The sequence below is a fragment of the Nerophis lumbriciformis genome, linkage group LG06 (assembly GCF_033978685.3).
Source record: "Nerophis lumbriciformis linkage group LG06, RoL_Nlum_v2.1, whole genome shotgun sequence".
Lineage (NCBI taxonomy): Eukaryota > Metazoa > Chordata > Actinopteri > Syngnathiformes > Syngnathidae > Nerophis > Nerophis lumbriciformis.
Window position 1 is genome coordinate 18,217,291 of NC_084553.2, and position 13,660 is coordinate 18,230,950.

General features: G+C 40.7%; 1 protein-coding gene across 1 annotated transcript in view; it reads right to left on the bottom strand.

Moving 5' to 3' along the window:
• dok4 (docking protein 4) overlaps positions 1 to 13,660 on the bottom strand; it is a 92,391-nt gene that overhangs the window by 48,649 nt on the left and 30,082 nt on the right. Inside the window, exon 3 of the mRNA XM_072913322.1 lies at positions 12,849 to 13,172. Coding sequence (XP_072769423.1) covers positions 12,849 to 12,914 — 66 coding nt within the window. The 5' untranslated portion in view covers positions 12,915 to 13,172. The remainder of the gene's footprint in view (positions 1 to 12,848; positions 13,173 to 13,660) is intronic.

The following is a 13,660-nucleotide window of genomic DNA, read 5'->3' on the forward strand; positions in this document are numbered from 1 at the left end:
GTCAGTAATTTTAATGAGCTGGCAGCAGCCAGCGTCATCTCAGAAGACCCTCGGGTGCCGTGAATGTCAATCAAGTGACGAAAGTGACGTCATAGTGAAGATTTATGATCGCTCATTTTTAGGACTATTTTTTTAATACCTGGCTGGTGATCGACTGACACACCCTCCGAGATCGACCGGTAGCTCGCGATCGACGTAATGAGCACCCCTGCTCAAGACAGTCATGACATTATGTTCTTTACAAGTGTATGTAAACTTTCCAGCACGACTGTATGTTTCGGGTGATGGAGTCCCCTATGACTAAGGTGTGGTGCCCGGTAGACTGGGGTCTAGGACTAGCTAAAGGGCTAAATCTATTATGCGTCTTAACCGGTTCACCGTTGCTTGTAGGCCGCTTAGGGCTGCTACAAATGGGCTAGTCAGCTCGCTGCAGCTAACGCTAGCAGATGTGTCCGCACGTCTAAAGTTACGAAATTACTCTGCTCTAGCTGGCGGACACGGTCCTCTAGTCGGGCCAACCTATCCATGAGAACAGTGCACGAAGAGCAGGGAGCCATACTCGCGTTGTTTCTTTCACCGAGTCGAGTTCTTGCTGTCTGGTCGCAATGTGTGGGAGCAGATTCCTTCAGACCGTCACACTAAGTTTCGTTAGCTTAGCAGCTAGCTAGCTGAGAGAGGGGCGGTGAGACAGAAAGCGGGTGGTTTGCAAATTAGATAAGACTACTTACTAAATATGTTTGGGAAGGAATAAAGAAAGCTGTAAAATAAATTAGAAGCACACAGATAGAAAGATAATAGTTGTTGTTTTTTTGCAACAGCGAGCAGTCACTCACAGACTCAGATTTCCCTCGCCCGGACGCGGATCACTGGGGCCCCCCTCTGGAGCCAGGCCCCTTCCCCCCACGTCACCTCGCTGGGGGGGAAGGGGCCTGAGCTAGTGCGCGAGCTGGAGAAGTTCTGGCTAGATATAGTCGGACTCACTTCGACGCACAGCAAGGGCTCTGGAACCAGTTCTCTCGAGAGGGGCTGGACTCTCTTCCACTCTGGCGTTGCCGGCAGTGAGAGGCGACGGCGCTGGGGTGGCAATTCTTGTTTCCCCCCGGCTCAGAGCCTGCACGTTGGAGTTCAACCCGGTGGACGAGAGGGTAGCTTCCCTCCGCCTTCGGGTGGGGGAACGGGTCCTGACTGTGGTTTGCGCTTACGCGCCAAACCGCAGCTCAGAGTACCCACCCTTTTTGGATTCACTCGAGGGAGTACTTGAGAGTGCTCCCCCGGGTGATTCCCTCGTTCTACTGGGGGACTTCAATGCTCATGTTGGCAGCGACAGTGAAACCTGGAGAGGCGTGATTGGGAAGAATGGCTGCCCGGATCTGAACCTGAGCGGTGTTTTGTTATTGGACTTTTGTGCCCGTCACAGATTGTCCATAACGAACACCATGTTCAAACATAAGGGTGTCTATATGTGCACTTGGCACCAGGACGCCCCTGGCAGCAGTTCCATGATACACTTTGTAGTTGTGTCATCGGATTTGTGGCCTCATGTTTTGGACACTCGGGTGAAGAGAGGGGTGGAGCTTTCTACCGATCACCACCATGTGGTGAGTTGGCTGCGATGGTGGGGTAGGATGCCGGACAGATCTGGCTGGCCCAAACCCATTGTGAGGGTATGCTGGGAACGTCTAGCAGAGTCTCCTGTCAGAGAGAGTTTCAGTTCCCACCTCCTGGAGACTACGCCGGATAGTCGAACCTTGGATTCAGGAGTAACAGTGTGGTTTTTGTCCTGGTCGTGGAACTATGGACCAGCTCTATACTCTCGGCACGGTCCTTGAAGGTGCATGGGAGTTTGCCCAACCAGTCTACATGTGCTTATGTGCTTTGTGGACTTGGAGAAGGCATTCGACCATGTCCCTGGAGAGGTTTTTAGGGCACGTCCAACCGGTAGGAGGCCATGGGGAAGACCCAGGACACCTTGGGAAGACTATGTTTCTCAGCCTCGGAATCCCCTGGGAGGGGCTGGACGAAATGGCTGGGGAGAGGGAAGTCTGGGTTTCTCTGCTTAGGCTGCTGGCCCCACGACCCGACCTCGGATAAGCGGAAGAAGATGGATGGGTGGATGAATGATGCATATGGTAATATTTTTCAACACTTTGATGATGTTTTATGTCAAACATTGTACATTGAAACAATTTAGTAAAAACAATAAACCATGGATGACAAAAGGACCAAGAAACAAGAAGAATACATTATATAGAACATTTACTACACAAAAATCTGCAGAGGCAAAAAAACAAGTACAAAACGTACTAGGACAAGGACAAGTTAACTGGGATACTACAACCATGTAGGAAATAATTATACAGTCAATTATTAGACCAGAACAAAAACAACATGAGAGCAACATGGGGCATTCTTAATAGCATTACTAAAAATGGTGGTAAGAAGGATTACCTTAAATACTTCTCAGACAGAAATGTGCAAAATGATAATATGAACAAAGAAGTTGAAAGCTTCAATAAGTACTTTGTAAATATTGTACCAAATCTGTAAGGAAAGATTCCAGATCCCGGGTCAGTTGAAGACCTGAATGACACTACAGACAGAAAGCCCAACTCGATGTTCCTCAAGGGTGTGAAAAAAAAGAACATTTTCAATTTTGTGAAAAAATGTAAATCCAAGTGATTTTAACGGAATTGATATGGAAACGATAATGAAGGTTATTGAAGAGATTTCAGAACCTTTAACATATATTAGCAACCTATCATTTCAAACAGGCAAATTCCTAAACAAAATGAAAATAGCAAAAATCGTACCGATTTGAAAGACTACAGACAAACCGAAATTCACAAACTACTAGGGGTGTAACGATACATGTACTTGTATTGAACCGTTTCGGTACGGGGGTTTCGGTTCGGTTCGGTTCGGAGGTGTACCGAACGAGTTTCCACAAAAACATATTAAGTAGCCGCCTCCGCTTCCGTCAGTACTCTACACTGCATCCAGCATTGTCCCACCCACACAACCATCTGTTTGGTTACAAACAGAGCGGTAACAGCCAATCAGCAGTGCGTATTAAGAGCTCATGTAATCAGTGCTAAGCGTTTAGCAGGTAAGCATCAGGCAGCGGACTCTCCCCAAATTATAATAAACACCTCCCAGTCAACAATTAGTAACATCAATATGAGCCCGTTGACCTTCTAGAAATATAATATAATATAAGTCCTGGCTTGAGGTGAAGGCTAATTCGCTTTTAGCGTAACGTTAGCTCATTTTGCGGTGTGTGTGTGTGTGTGTGTGTGCGTGCGTGTGTGTGTGTGTGTGTGTGTGTGTGTGTGTGTGTGTGTTACGGACAGCAAAGCCCTGTTTGTCTGTTATTTTACTTTACCTTTTTCTGTGTTGATTGAGCTGTGTTGAAGCAGCAAAAAAGGACATTATGTTCAATGAAGAGTTTCTGTCTCTGATAGTTGATATAATAATGTAACTGCATCATTAAGCCTACATGAATTCCATGGTGTTCAGGGATGAATAGTCTCTCCTATTGCTATTGTACCATTTTTTCAGCTATAGTTACATTAATCATTAGTAATGCAGCAGCCTAGTTTTGAATGGCAGGGTCCCTGCTATCACATGTTGATAAAAATCTAACATTTACATAATAAATCAACTACAGGCTTCCCAAATGCTGTAATAAATTAAGCATGATGAGTTGACTTGAACATGTTTAATGTTGCACTTTTAATATGTAGAAGAAAAGTTTTGTCATTTTATTTAATCTGAGCAACAACTTGAGGCAGTTTAATGTTGATTAACGTGGGCAAAATTATTATAGTGTTCCCAATGTTAAAAGGATAAAGCCATTGTTTACAAATTTGGTAAATAAATAACCAAAAAAATTTATATTTTGTTGTTTTCTTACTGTACCGAAAATTAACCGAACCGTGACCTCTAAACCGAGGTACGTACCGAACCGAAAACTACAGACCTGATTCTTTACTTCAACAATTATTATTCAAATATTATTATTATTATTATCATTATCACTATTATGATTGTTTGTTTTTTATAGTTATTTTTAGAAAAAAAATTTTTTGGGGGTCCCCCAGCAAAGGGGAGTCCTGTCGACTTTGTTCTCCTTTTTTCTAGTTAGAATCGATAAGAGAATTGATAAAGAACCAAATTGTTAAGCAGAATCGAAAATGGAATCGGAATCTGAAAAATCTAATCAAATCCCATCTCGACATCAGTAAGACCATAAACACTTTTCTTTATACTCCAAATAATGCCTTCTCTGTCTGCCTCAGGTGGTGGGCACACATTTATGTTTCTAGACCGGGGGTGCACATTACGTCGATCGCGAGCTACCGGTCGATAGCGAGCTACCGGTCGATAGCGGGCCAGGCATTTCAAAAATAGTCCTAAAAATTAGCGATTATCAATCTTCACTATGACGTCACTTTCGTCACTTGATTGACATTCGCGACACCCGAGGATCTTGTGAGATGACGCTGGCTTCAGCGAGTTCAGTATTTGAAAAAAAACACTGACAGGAAGGTAAGAAACACTTTTTATTTCAACAGACTCTCGCAGCGCATCTGATGTCAAAACTCTAAAGGCCAACCGCACAGTTCCTGTCTTCACAATAAAAGTGCTGCTCTATCCTGCATGCGCTAACAAAATAAGAGTCTCAGAAAGCTACCGCGCACAAGCTAGCAAGCTACGGAGTTTGCCGTCAATGTATTTCTTGTAAAGTGTATACAATTTATATGAAAGCTGGACAAATAAGATGCCAACAACCAACCACTTTCATGTGGTAAATGACACAAAGGAGGACTTTTTTTCTCCTCCACAATGTAAATTTGAAAATGTGGAAATAAGCAGCACTACTGTGAATCCTGTCTGATCCAATCAATGCAAGTCATCAGAACCATGTAATACACCAACTTATATTCTTGTCTTCATGAAAGAAAGAAATGTATATGTCATGGATATGGTTTGAGTTTTTTTCAAACATGAATACAATTACAAAATGGTACATGTGTTAAACATGCTTGTATTTTTATTAAGCTCCTTTAATATGTTAACAAAAAACGTCTGATTCATAACTAAATAATCATTAGTTATAAATATAAACATGCATTTATATACATATTAGTATAATATATATATATAAATATCATATATATATATATATATATATATATATACATATATATATATATATATATATATATATATATATATATATATATATATATATATATATATATCCCATCTAGGGATGTCCCGATCCGATATTTGGATCGGATCGGCCGCCGATATTTGCCAAAAAATGCGTATCGGCAGGTGAGGCTGCCGATACGCATGGGAAAATGCCGATCCAGATCCAGTTTAAAAAAAAACTCCGGTCCGTGTTTTCCAACGCATAGATTTAAATAATACATTCCACTTTTCTGCTGCTCCCTATTTCTGTTCCGCATTTTCCAGCACACCTTCAACACATCCACAAGTCTATGGATTCTCACGCAGTTGCTTTTAGCTGCTGGCATTGCACTACAGGCTCTTCTCACTCCTTCTTCTGTCTCCTTTAACAGACAGCAAGCGCAACTTCTTACACACGTCACACGTCACATATGTATACGTCCTCTCCCAGCAGAGAGGTAGCAGCATGGCTAACGTTAGCTGTGATGCTAGCGCAGCCGCCAAGGTGCGCACCTGCTCAAACGTCCTCTGCGCACGGCAAATCTATGCCACGCACAAAATCAAATAAAAAAATAAGCGCATAACAATTTTCGACACACGGACACGACAGAGAAAACAGTTTTCGTCATCATTGTTCAAATATTGTGACGTCTGTCGAGACGCTTATCTCCATTCGGTGCCACACGCCCACACCATCAAAATGCAGAGGCAAAAATTTCCAGATCAACACCGTATGAAAAAATTAGTGATTTTTTTAGTTGTGATTTCCTTCTCTGCATGAAAGTTTAAAAGTAGCATCTATTAATGCAGTATGAAGAAGAATGTTTTAATGTAGACATGCAAGCCTTGAAAGAACATTTTGAAAATCAAGACTACATTTCCTGCAAATGGGTGCATTTCTACCCTTTATTTTAACTTTAGATTTATTCTCATATCAAACTCTTTTGGCTGTCTTTTTGACACTTACATCCGACGCCCCCCTCCACACCCCGGATTATAAATAATGTAAATAATTCAATGTGATTATCTTGTGTGATGACTGTATTATGATGATAGTATATATCTGATAGTATATATCTGTATCATGAATCAATTTAAGTGGACCCCGACTTAAACAAGTTGAAAAACTTATTGGGGTGTTACCATTTAGTGGTCAATTGTACGGAATATGTACTTCACTGTGCAACCTTCTAATAAAAGTCTCATTCAATCGATCAAAACACAGAATCATCATACTGCTGTGATTATATGCATCAAGTGTTCATTCAAGGCTAAGGCAAAATATCGAGATATATATCGTCTATCGCAATATGGCCTTAAAATATCGCAATATTAAAAAAAGGCCATATCGCCCAGCCCTAGTTTCAATTATGCCATTTCTGTTCGTCATGTATAATTTTGTCTATTTTGTGTTTATCCTTGAATAAACAGGTCAGTTTCTTGTTACCAACCATTGTGTATTATTCAAACTCCCCTAATTCAGCTGGCTAGTTGTTATCAAGAGTACTAAAACCCTTTTCAACATGATTCTGACAACTAAGTAGGCTAAATAACTTTAAACTTTAATACATGCTCGGATAGGCCAGTATCGGTATCGGTCAGTATCGGTATCGGATCGGAAGTGCAAAAACAATATCGGTATCGGATCGGAAGTGCAAAAACCTGGATCGGGACATCCCTAATCCCATCCATCCATTTTCTACCGCTTATTCCCTTCGGGGTCGCGGGGGGCGCTGGAGCCTATCTCAGCTACAATCGGGCGGAGGGCGGAGTACACCCTGGACAAGTCGCCACCTCATCGCAGGGCCAACACAGATAGACAGACAACATTCACACTCACATTCACACACTAGGGCCAATTTAGTGTTGCCAATCAATCTATCCCCAGGTGCATGTCTTTGGAGGTGGGAGGAAGCCGGAGTACCCGGAGGGAACCCACGCAGTCACGGGGAGAACATGCAAACTCCACACAGAAAGATCCCGAGTCCGGGATTGAACCCAGGACTACTCAGGACCTTCGTATTGTGAGGCAGACGCACTAACCCCTCGTCCACCGTGCTGCCTCTTATGAGAGGTATTTTGTTATGAGTACATCATCATCTCAGTTTTCAATGTTAAATATTTCAACAAGTAATACATTTTGCCTGTCAAGTTGGAGGTATTGCAGTTGGTGTTCTTTCCTGTGGCTTCACCTGCTGTGCTCAAAATCTTCGCTTTACATTGAAGACCACCATCTCTTCTAGTAAACGTAATTTTAAAACTTTCCTGACCACTGAATGTGATCACAGCTACAGGACAGCTTGCTAACATTTTCGATTTGAACTTTGCACCACGGGAAGCACGGACTTGCTATAGTAAGCGAAGTGCATGTGCAGCTAGCTGGGAGCTAAGATGCTAGCGCAAAGCTGTTGCTTAGCAACCCAATGCTATACGGAGATCAGGCTGTTGGAGTTTGGACAGATTTTAAGCGTTTTTTGATCACACAAAGTGATCTCTACAACAGGCTAACAACTTTACTAGAGCTCTGACTAGCTTAAGGTACGATCTTCTCCTACAAAACAGATTAATATCAAGCTAAGACCAAAATGTTCAGCCCATTCGGGACACACAATTTGCTCATTAATACATACATACGCGCACACATTGGTACTTACCCACATAGATGGGTACACGCTCCTAAATACATACACGCTCCCACCATGGTCTTGATGTCCCCCAATTTTATCAGTCCCCACAAGCATACATATCTACCTCACGCTACAGTACACACATCAATACAGACTGGGAGTCGGCTGTAACGGCTGACCTCCAAATTGTAACTAAACAGTAGACACTCTGTGGACCTTATACACTTCCACATCACATGCAACGGTGGGTTGGGTTTCGGGAGTGCGGCGCGTCCCTCATTGCCTTCTCGGCCGGCGTGGGCTCCAGGGGCCGCGGTCTCGTGGCCTGCCATTCCCGGGCAGACACCTCGCTGAGGGTGTAAGGTTTTTATTTTTGTTGTATTTTGTTATTTTATGTATTTTTTTTATTTTTTTTTGTGGCGCACACGGGTTTCGCTTTCTGTTGGGCAGGGTCGGTGCCCGTCTGGTCCAGCCAAAATTACGTTTCTCAGTTCGAACATTAAATATCTTGTCTTTGCAGTGTATTCAACTGAATAAAAGTTGAAAAGGATTTGCAAATCATTATATTTTGTTTTTATTTGCGATTTACACAACGTGCCAACTTCACTGGTTTTGGGTTTTGTATTACGCTGTGCAGCAAAGTTGGCCAGTTGCTGGAGTAGTGACCTTGTGTGTCAACGTGTCTGTGGTCTTTTTTATTTTTATTTTATTTTATTTTTTTGTCTTCCCTCAGGGGGAGGATTCGCCAGGGCAATTGGGTTGGGCTCTCTCGGTGGCTGAGGCCGTACTTTGGCTCCCGCACACACTGGGAGACAAATGTATTGTCTTTGTTCTCAAAGTTAACTACACTACATTATGATCTTGCAACATCTGACTGAATCTGTTTTTATTATTGATTATATGTCTAACCGAGTCTCATAAGATCACCGCTGAAGAAAGGAATGAAGCTGTACTCAGAAGGTACTCTTGTTTACAAATTCATCCCCCAAACGGAGCAGTGAAAAACTAAGTGCAGACCTCCAACATTCACAATAAAATTGCTGTACGTTACATTCTGTCCGACTACGCTTACAAAATAAGTGTCTTAGAAATGTTACTGTTATTATTTTGCACTTGAAGAAACAATAAATGATGGAATATTGCAATACAATTACATTTTCACTTGGAATTCTTTTCTTATTTCAAAATTGCACTTTTGAGACTTTGGGGGAAGTTTAAGCTGTCCAATCTTTTTATTTTTTTATGACAGACAAGTGAATTTTTGGGTGAAAACTACAAAAGACAATAGAGAGTGGAGGTTGCTGACAACATCTTGTTATTTGTAATGAAATGATATATGTGTAGACAAACATGATACATATATTTAAAGACAAAGCTTTGTGTCTATTCATTATTTGGGTCAACATTTCAGCTTTTTCTCATTACATTATGCATTTTTGCTAAATTTTTAAGTTTTTTTGTGTTGATTTTATTATTTACAATGTGCCACATTCGTCCATCAAAAGCTGTGTCCCACAAATTGCCACACTTTGAACACGACTTGTTTACGTATTTCACCAGGAGGGCAAAGTGTTGTCAAACAAGGGACAAGTTTTTCTGGGCTGTGTCTCCAAATTCACAGCACTTATGGAAATGATAAAGGCTGGGTTACTTCTGGATGTGTTCAGTGTGTTGGTACTTGCAGTGTAACCACATTACCCAGAAGTCTTCGTGGTAGCGCGGAATCGGAAGTATAGACAAAAGTAGTAGTGGTGTTACGAGCAAGGAGCGTGTCTAAAATAAGATCCTGCGTTGCTGAAAGCTGCTGTTCCTGCATTATTAAAACAAGCAACAAATATAACATTCTGCACGCATTGCACGCACTCTGGATTTGTTAAGGAGGATATCCGTTGACGCGGTGAATGCTTAGCTTGTAGACGCAACACTTCTTTTTCACTTTTAATCCATTGTCACTACACGATCGGTACCGGAAGACAGAATCCGTCCACGCATGCGCAAAGACCACATAATTTCCTGCACTTGTAATTTTTTACGACGGAGCTTCTGCGGCATCACAGTCTGTGATAATTTAATGTTTTATTAATGTTTTGTATAAAAAACAAACCTTCTTTGGAGTAAAAGGAAACAAGAATATACAGGGTTCGCACACCTTTTCCATGGCCAAATTCAAGCACTTTTTAAGGACGTTCAAGATCAATTTTCTAGTTTTTCCAGTACCCTTCAAAAGGCGAAAACCAGTGTGAATCAATCCATAGCCTTGTTGTTTGAGGTCACCAAATGCTGTCTGTAAAACAATTACGGAAAATCTGCTAAAACCTAAGCCTAACATTGAACCAGCAGTTATCATTAACTCATTGGGGCATAGAAAATGAAGCAGAGTTTCTGTAGGCTATTCAATGTCATTGGTGTTTGCAAATGTGTCTCCATTTGTGTTGTTTTTCAAATTTCTTGTTGTTTTTCTTACTTACAGTACTTAATGACATCAAACAGCACGGATTGATTTACACCGTATTTGTGCATGTAAACTGCATAACGTAATATAAATACACGCACCCTCAAAATTTCTATTTCACTAATTTATTAACAAAACTGTTCCACATTAATATAAGGATAATAAATTAAAGGAAAAAAATGTTGTTTGTTTCACAACACCCCAGTCACCTTTCATTAAGCATATCTAGCCTTATATCTAGGTGGCTATGATAACAAATGAACAAAAAGACAAAAGTTGTTTTTTTTGCTTTCACTGAGGTAGCCAGACAAGTTAAGTAGACAACGGAAATAATAGAGCAAGAAATGCATACAACCATGTTGTGTAAAAACTACAAAATCATTCATATTAACTCAGCTCTACGTTGTGAAAAAGGTTACAAATCATACATTACATGACCTTCACAGTAGGGCTGGGCGATATGGCCTTTTATTAATATCTCATTATTTTCAGGCAATGTCACGATACACAATATCGATGATAGGATGCTCATTTTAAACTTTCATGCAGAGAGGGAAATCACAACTAAGTCAATTTACCAAAACTGTATTTATTAAACAGTTATTAAGCAGTGGCACAAACATTCATGTAATTTTAAAACAGAAAGTGCAAGATTGTCAGAGACATTTTAAAACAAGCTATTAGTGCACTTTTGTGCATGATGTCACTAAGGTGACATATCAAAACAACACTAAATTAAAGTGCACTTTTTGTACAGAACGCCACTACAATAGTTTAAAACAAATAAAGTGCACTTTTGTCCATGATGTCACAAGATATTTCAATAACTGTAAAATAAAAATTAGCTGCATAATAATAAATCAAATAGTGTATGTCCTTTCCTATGTGGTAGGTTATTGCGGACATTATCTCCTTCTGTTGTTGACTATTTTTTTCATACGGTGTTGATCTGGAAATGGAAGACGCCAGGCTCAATTGGGTCAGTGCATTTTGTTGGAGATGTTTACATGCGTAGTTTCAAGCACTTTTCATTCTCTAGCGGGTGACTTTTCAAGTCACTTTTCAAATCATGCTACAAGTAGTAGTGCTGCTACTTTTTGTAGCAACGCTTTTGCCGCATACTTGACATATTACGGTTGCCTGTTCAACATCTTCCCACTTGAAGCCAAACCACCGCCAGACGATGGACACTGTGCTGTTTTTCCTGGGAATTAATTATTCTTCCTCCATTTGTTACCATATTCACACCCTCTCTTGTATCACCACTCGCACCGCTACGCTTGCCCCACAGCTAACTTTACCCATGCCGCTACCTCTCTGCTCCGCGAGGGCGTATGACGTTGCACGCGCGACAGTATGTGACGTATGTAAGAAGGTGCGCTTGTTTTATGTCTCTGTGAGAAGGAGCGACAAGAAAGGGTGAGAAACGCCTGTAGTCTAATACCCGCAGCTAAAAGCAACTGTGTGAGAACGTATACTCGAATACTCACGATAGTCATTTTCTATATCGTACAGAGACAAACCCGCGATATATCGAGTATATTCAATATATCACCCAGCCCTACTTCAAAGTACAAACAAGTCCAATAATGGATTAATAATTTCCATCCAATGTTCATTAAAACAACAACCTCCGAGCATGATGTACCAATGCACCACTGTCCTATTGGAGGCGACACAGAGCCGTATATACGGCTCTGGTATGTAAGGGCTCGTGCAAAGCCAACAGATCAAGCGTGTAGCTTTCATTTTTAAGGAAACATTTTTTTTTTTTCCATTTTATAATTTTCCTATTGAGTCGGACACTCTTGAGAAATATGATGAACATTTACAAGCATTTACAAGCACTTCACCCAAAATTCAAGCATTTTTCAAACCTTGAAAACACAACATTAACATCCAAGCATTTTCAAGGTTTTTAAGCACCAGTACGAACCCTGAATATAAGCTCAAACCATGGGTGGATATATATAAATCAGGAAGCATTATCGCCACAATTCAACCAGTCACTCCTGTGCCATTGTAATGAATGACGCACAGGGGTGTCACTTACTCCGCGTAATTTATTTAAAAACTTTTTTTTTTAAACAACTTAACTTAAATCTATCTGCGATCATAACAAAAATACCTTTGACATTGATATTTATATAAAGATTATAAAAAAAAAACCATGGTAACAGCGATGGTGTGCACAAATATAACTGCTGTAAACAAAAAGTTGAAAGAAGTGAAGTCTTTACGCATGCGTGGACCGATCGTCTCTTCCTGAACCGATCGTGTAGTTACCTGCATACCTCCCCCTTGCTAAATGTAGCGTCAAAGTGGCAACATTGGCTCCACAGAAACTTTCTGCTGCTTCGTCTCTGGCAAAGTAGGAGTGTATGAGGTGTGTTGTGAGTGGAGTTAAGATGCACACCACCACACTGCAGTGGCATTATAATTGGTTTATAAACAGACATGATAGAGAGCAATATCGAATTAACTGTTCCTTTTTTTAAATTGTTAGAATTAATTATTCGGATAGCGATTTAAAATCGATTAATCGTGCAGTCATAATATAAGTACAGACTTACCCCGAGCTTTCGGCTGCGCATGCGCACATAGCCTTGCTTGACAATGTCGTTGAAGTTGGAGGCCATCTCCAGAGATCATTCAGATGTTTCCTTACCCTCTCCTCCAGCAACTTTCTGTCATTCAACTCCAAAACTTTCTCTTTCAGTCTGAGTGTGTGTCCTCTCTGACATGAAACTGCTTTTCACGTTTCTTGTCTCTCTTGTCTGTGATTGTAGTTTTTGTCTGTTGGACATGTGTTTTCTTCTTCATCTGGGTTCCTTTCATTCACTCTCCACGAGACAAGTCTTTCCTCAGTGTTCTCACTGCAAATACTAAGAAACAATCTGATGAGAAGAGAGAGAGGAGCATTAATGGACACATATTGACGGACATATTATTTATTGAAGAGTGAGGAGCACAGCATTATCATTTATTATTCATGCATGTTATTAAGGCTAAGTGCGCAGGATGGCTCGTAATTATGTTGTGTGTTTCTGCATGCATGTTTTTATTCTGTAGGGTGTGACGATACGCTCATAAAACGAGACGATACACAATACTTACTACACGAGAACGAGACGAAACATTTGACAAGATATTCTCACATTACTTTGAGGATAACTGCCGCAACAAAATATGTTAGTGGACAAACATTTTTATTGAAGTGAGTCACAAAACAATGCAGGTGTATTTTGAAATGTTCTTTGCATGCATTGCCTTTTAACGATTGAACTTCTTTCCACAAGTTGAAACTAAAACTACATAGTTGAAATTAAAAAGCCTATTGCTGCTTGTGGTAATAAGCCACAATATTCAAAGTGCTGTTCCATCA